At 39.7% G+C, this 6,759-nt stretch overlaps 2 protein-coding genes across 2 annotated transcripts; both read right to left on the minus strand.

Annotated features, from left to right (window-relative positions):
• Positions 562-1,323, minus strand: LOC109125204. Its single transcript, XM_019233577.1, has one exon. The coding sequence runs from the start codon at positions 1,321-1,323 to the stop codon at positions 562-564; it is 762 nt and encodes a 253-aa protein (XP_019089122.1).
• LOC104731839 (probable aquaporin TIP2-2) lies at positions 3,896-5,031 on the minus strand. The gene is made up of 2 exons (XM_010451328.2): positions 4,602-5,031; positions 3,896-4,399 (listed from the first exon to the last, which is right to left on the minus strand). Exons 1-2 carry the CDS (start codon positions 4,977-4,979, stop codon positions 4,025-4,027), a joined length of 753 nt encoding a protein of 250 aa, XP_010449630.1. The 5' UTR covers positions 4,980-5,031; the 3' UTR covers positions 3,896-4,024.

Consider the following 6,759-nt stretch of genomic DNA (forward strand, 5'->3'; position numbering starts at 1 on the left):
ATTTCTCAAAAACCTGGACTATTCCCTCGATTGAACGAACACTACCATCCGTGAAGACAAGAAGATCATCAGCGAAACTAATAACCTTGTACAGTACGTTGGCTATTATTTTTGAAATAACCTTGTACAGTACGTTGCAACAGGATATTGGCCTGTAATCCTTCATCTCCCGTGCCTCTGTCTTTTTTGGGATCAACGCTAATATTGTGGAATTGACTCCCTTGGGCAGGAAGCCTTTTATGAAAAATGATTGAACCGCCAAAACGAACTCATGTCCCACATAGTCCCACACAGCTTTATAGAACTCTGAAGTATACCCATCCGGTCCAGGAGATTTATCATTTGGCATGGCAAACAAAACCTTCTGAACCTCCTCTGCTGATACAGGCCGAGTCAAGAGAGTTTTATCACGTTCAGAACAGCGATACAGCATCAAACCCTGTAGAGCACCAATTGAAATCTCCTCACAGTCACCAGGGACCAACTGCAGGAACTCTCTGAAAAAGCGCTCTGCTTCAATTTTAATCTCCTCCGGTTCCTTGCCAACAGAACCATCTGGTCTTAGAATCTCCCGAATAGAATTATTTGCCGCACGTTTGAGCACTGCTCGGTGAAAAGTTTTGTTGTTTTATCCCCAACCTGCAACCAGTGCAACTTCGACCTCTGTTTAAGGTATTTCTCCTTCAAACTTACCACACGCTCCCACCTTTCATAAGCCACAGTTTCTGCATTCATCGCTTGTGGCGAAGGAAACAAAAGAGTCTGCTCCTGCCTTTTACATAACTCTTCATAAGCCTCCTTAGATTTCTTGATCAAGTCACCCATTTTGTTCTTAGCCAGTTGTCGCAGTCCCAGTTTCAAAGCCTTCAACTTCTTAGAGAACCTGTATAGCGTTGACGTGGACATATGCAATGGCTCAGTGGCACGCCAAGCTTCACTGACAAACGGTTTAAACTCAGGGAGGCTTGTAATAGCATTAACAAATTTAAAAGGTTTCTGTCGAGAACATGGAGTTCCTGCACCTGCCGTGAGTTCAATCCGACAACGCATATGGTCTGAGCAGCCACCTGCCTCAAAGACACTGTATGATGTCGGGAAAGAGAGCAACCAACTATCATTCACCATTACTCTATCCAGTTTCTTTGAAATGAGATCATTCACCCTCTTGTTACTCCAGGTAAACAAAGGTCCATGAGCTGCTAAATCAGCAAAAGAGCAATAGTTAACAACACTCTGAAAATCCCGCATACCATCTGTGACCGCAGGCTGACCATCCAGATGAGAATGCTCTGACAGATCCAAAGTTTCGTTAAAGTCCCCCATTATCATCCACGGCTTACTACCAATAATCGGACTATCTGCATGATCACGAAGCTCCGACCACAGCTCCCTTCTCTCTGTTGCCGTGTTATAACCATAAATAAAAGAACAAAAAAATTCCTCTTCCTGATCAGGCAGCTTGATTGAACAAGTTATCATCTGTGCACTCTTATAAAACGGAGTGAGAATGACGTCAGGTCCCCACACTAACCAAATTCGACCCCGACGATTATACTCATAATTTGTTAGAACCGACCATTCAGTAAAAACTTTCGAAGCCACCAACGGAACTCTTCTCTCCCGTACTCTTGTTTCTATCAAACACCCAAACTTCAACTTATTCCCCTCCACCCATTTCTTTATAACGGAATGTTTTTTTGATTTATTTAAGCCGCGAACATTCCAAAAGAAACCTGACATAACTATTGAGGTTTGGAGTTCTTCATACCCGCTCCACGAGTAGAAGAAATGGTGACCGTTTTGTGAGCAGTTTTAGAGTCTCGAGGAAGATATGGGCGCAAGGGTGGATCAATCACCGGTTTATCAACCAATGTCGCCGACTCCTGCACCGCAGAACTACCTTGAAGAGCACTCTCCTTTGTAGGCTCACCAGAATGCTTCTCGACCTCATCCGTAAGCACCCTGGCTCCATCCCCCATTTCCTCATTCCCACTTAGAACAGCGTAGGAATTCGAGAGTGTAGAAACCACAGCTAAAGGAGTATTATTTCCCTTATTAGGGCTACGACTCTTCTTTTGGGGGGTACTCCAACCATCTACATCCCCCTGTGCAGACACTTCCACACCCGTAGTAGCAGAGACAGTAGCAGCCTTAGGAGAACTGTGCCCTAGAACCTCAGTCTGTGCTTCCTCTGAAACAACAGTTTCAGTCTCCAAGGCGTCCGATAAATCTTTCTCCATATGAGTCGATTCCGTTGAGGTAGTCACCGTAAGACAAGAATCTCGTAGGTGACCCCACTTATTACATCCCGTACACCTTGGTGGTAACCAAGGGTAAGAATAATGAATTACCGCGTCCAACTCACCCTCCTCTTCCCCGCGGATTACAAATTCTTGTGGTAACTCCTTAGTGAGATCAGCTTCAACTAGGATTTGAGCTTCATCAAAACTTTCACATGCCTCAGTTTTGGGGTGAAGACGAACTGGCTTCCCTACTCCACTAGCTAAGAACTCCAACCCCTTAACAGTGAACATTGTCGGGGGAACATCCTTTAAGTTGACCCACAACTGAATGGATGTCATAGCTGGCTGCACTTCCTCTGTAAACGGAGACCATTTACTCACCATCATCGGAATTCCCATTATATTCCACATACCCCGGTTCAGGATCCTACGCCGCATCGTCTCGTTTTTGACTCGAAACTTGAGTGTTGTGTCATTAACAACAAGGACATCGATCATTGTGGACGTATCCCCCAATCTCCAGATCTTATTAAGGATCATATGAACTTTCCCCACATGGGGGGCTTTCTCGTTAAGGAATTTCCCGATCAAAAAATCTTCCCATAAAGGCTTCGACCCCAAAAGCACCTCTTTAGGGACAATAACCCTCTCCTGCCCATCCACCTTCTCTACCACAAACTTCTGCTTAGTAAACACATGCTTTTTAGCGACCGTGAGGAACGACTTCTTCCCCAGAACATTACCCTTCTTCACCAACACATCAGAATTAGAAACCTGTGAATCACTTGGCTCCCGTATACTACCATCAAGCCCCACCTCTGCTCGACTGTTAGATCCACCGTCCGACCCAGGCCCTGCCCCAAATCCACCGGAGGAGACCCCGACGGCGGCATCCTTGGCCGTCACGAAAGAGAAACTCTAATCGCCTTTAGAATCACCCTTGCCACGTCAGCAGAGAAAACTTATTATATTGCTTGTTTGTTTTGATATCTCAAATTATTTATGGATTCAATCGACTACCCATATCTAGCATCAAACTAAGTTTCCTATTGTTCTTGATTCTTGCCTTGGTTTTCATTTGATTTTTTTTTTCATTCTGGTGGCTGTTTTAATTTGCTGTTATATATTCAATTTCGTCGAGTGAAGGTGAAGAGAGCGATGGGGAAAAGCAAACGGTACAGGGGACCTATATCGTTTTACTTCGGTTAGTCAAAGCAGGTGATGGTCTTGACATTATTGATGGATTGGTTGAAGGTAATATATTGCTGCCTTGGCTTTCGTTGCAATGGCAATAGCAGTTTTTTTTCCCTAAATTCTTAAACTACAAAAGTATTGCATTTCAAGTGAATATAGTGTGTGTCGCTCACTATTTGATATTTTTAAACCAATATATGAGATCTTTCTGTATCTGGAGTACAGTATTGAAAAAATTGCTATGTTTTAAATTAAAAAGTAGGTAATTAACGTGAATCCAACGTACGTAACTCTTCATGTATATGTTTGATGTGATTTTAGTATCATGATATTAAATGTAGAAGTACTTCACAAGTATTAGTTACATAGTCAAAAACTGGTAGTTTTAGCCATTTTGGAATATGAGTATACTAAAATACGTTTGGAATTAAGTAACGTATGCAAGAAAGTGTAATCACAAAAAAACAAGAAATTTTGAAATATACACTTCTTATTTTTAACCAACACGTACAACTTTGATCCGTTACAGAAACATTTTCACACAGCAAAAAAAGCAAACCAAACAACTTAAAACCGTACATGATTGATCAAGGGTAGCTTTCTGTGGTGGGAGCTGGAGCGTAGGATCCGATAAAGACATCGCCGTAGATGAGTCCGGCGAGTGCACCTCCCACTAGTGGACCCACCCAGTAGATCCATATCTGAGAGAAGTCACCACTAACAACAGCTGGTCCAAATGACCTGGCCGGGTTCATGGAACCGCCGCTAAATGGACCGGCGGCGAGGATGTTGGCTCCAACGATGAAACCGATAGCGATAGGAGCGATGGTACCGAGCGATCCTTTCTTGGGATCAGCCGCCGTGGCGTAGACTGTGTAGACCAGAGCAAAAGTCACAACAATCTCCATCACTATTCCTTCAACAGCTCCTAAACCAGCTGCTACTCCATGTGTCGGTACGCTCTGCATGACCGAGAAATAAACACATCCTCAGTTTAATCCATATAACCTTCTAAACCAAACCGGATTTTTTTCTAACCGGATATTGAAACCGCCATAACACTTTTTAATCACGGTCGTTTGTGTTTTTGAACAAAACATTCACAATCCGAACTAAAGTCAGGATTTTAATACTATAGACGCAAATAAGAATATTTTTGGGTACCTCGCCATTGGTAACGAAGGCAAGGAGGAGACAAGCGACGATGGAGCCAAGGCATTGAGCAATCCAGTAGAAGAAACCGGTGATGACTGTGATGTTTCCGCCGACGGCAAGGCCAAGGGTCACGGCGGGATTAAAATGACCGCCGGAGATGTTTGCGGCTATTGACACACCGACGAAAAGGGCAAAGGCGTGAGCCACCGCGATAGCGACAAGACCAGCCGGGTCCAAGGCTGCATCGGATGTGAGCTTCCCAAAAGCAATAGCAGAGCCAACGCCAGCAAACACGAAGAGAAGAGTTGCGATAAATTCAGACAAGTAAGCCTTAAGAGATGCCACACTAAAGGAATCACCCAAACTTCCAATCTCAATCTTCACCATTTTGAATAGCTCTAAGTGTTTGACTTTGGTTGGTTACAAGCTCTTTCTACTTCTGTATTTTGGGCCTGTTTATGTATGACTTTATATAGGAAAGAGAGGTAATGAAGTTGTTGGTCTTACTCTACGTGGCACGTCACCATTGGATGCCGCCCAAACCGCCAAGTGTTTAGATTAATCGCTTGTGAGGATTACTGACATCGAAAATGATTAAAGACGACTAATAACTTAATAAGCATAATGCTAAGAAAATGATGGGTAAGGTTTTTCATAATATGTGGGGATAAGAGTGGTCTGTTGTCATGTTAGTATCCTGCATTTAAATTAATTCGATTGCACACCAATTATGATAAATGGTCGTATCCTTTTATATTTATTTTTATTTTATTTTTGTTAATATAGAATTTGTTTCTTATTAGTTTTGGGAGTTGCTAAAAGCCTAAAATATTAATAGGAATTACGAGTTGAATCAAATACCCACCGTTGCTTTGTTTGGAGTTGGTGTGTTAGAGATATTAACATAAAATCTATACTATTAAAAAGAAGCATTTTTAATAAGTAGACATAGATTAAGAGATTATTACATGAAATGCCACTCAAATAAGAATAAGGATATGTATACTTATAGCCAAACAGTTTGATAGAACAAATATTAAATGATTTTAACACATTAACACATAAAAATCGGAAGGAATTAAAACCTATCATAAAATCTAAATAAATCAACCCCCATAATTAGAGTAGAATTAAAACAACCAATTAAAACCTAACCACATAATTAGCAACATAATCTTTAAGTCCATCGATTAGTAAAATTCAATCTTACAATATCTTCTAAAATAATAAAGATGTGTCTAACTTATAAGGGAAGTTAACATAATCTCGGAAATTAAAACCAAAATCTCGGAAAGTATCTTAGAATATGATCTTAGTTTAATTACTTGCTTAATTATGAAATATTTAAATTATACTAACTAATATACCTTTCAACCGACCCTAATTGTAGTATCATTTCAAAATGCTATAAATGATAACGAAAGAAAAAATATTTGCAAGAAACAATTAAATAATTTACTACTCCTGAAATTAACAGCATACCTTGATCAAATATTTGATTGGATTTTTGGATAGTTTCAAAAACTCCCAAAATTTTAAGAAAATTTGAATTATTGATTCACTAAAATACTGATTAAAAGATATTTAAACAAGATATGCTGTTAATTCAGCTTTTATTTTGCCTGAGAAATTAAAGTAATATGCAATTAAGTATTTATTTGTTGAGATTTTGATCCTACTAAACCTAACTATCTTCGAGCTCTATATATCTTCTTAAAGTTGCACACACTACATAAATCATTTCATAAAAAGAATATTTTCAACGGCCACTGAGAAAATTAACCCTGCATAGCTTGGAATACGAGTGTGCAATGGTTTTAGAAAAGAAAACGGCAGATGATGTTGAATATGTAACCAAAGTCCATCATTAATCTCCTATATTTTATATGGGGTGAGTCTTATTTTTATTTTATTGTAGGTTCACAATTTTGTTATTTATATTTAAATATGGAATTTTGTATTTGCAGATAGTGGATAACATACATAAAAAGTGACATACATAATACCTAAACCTAAAGAGTGTAAGGATGCATCTAGGTTTTGTACATGAGTTAATTTGATCATTTATACACACATAATATAGTCATCGTATATCCTATATATTTACAAGCATTACCATTGTCTATAAACATTTAAACAATTTTCCATTTACTAAATTTTTTACAAA

This window comes from Camelina sativa, chromosome 12, assembly GCF_000633955.1.
Source record: "Camelina sativa cultivar DH55 chromosome 12, Cs, whole genome shotgun sequence".
Taxonomy (NCBI): Eukaryota; Viridiplantae; Streptophyta; class Magnoliopsida; order Brassicales; family Brassicaceae; genus Camelina; species Camelina sativa.

What these genes read in the sequence shown, in the direction of transcription:
- LOC109125204 (XM_019233577.1), bottom strand. Translation starts at nt 1,323, where the DNA reads ATGGGGGACTTTAACGAAACTTTGGATCTGTCAGAGCATTCTCATCTG.
- LOC104731839 (XM_010451328.2), bottom strand. Translation starts at nt 4,979, where the DNA reads ATGGTGAAGATTGAGATTGGAAGTTTGGGTGATTCCTTTAGTGTGGCA. An exon ending in CCTTCGTTACCAATGGCGAG is followed by an intron (nt 4,400 to 4,601) that starts GTACCCAAAAAT and finishes TCGGTCATGCAG; the next exon opens with AGCGTACCGACACATGGAGT.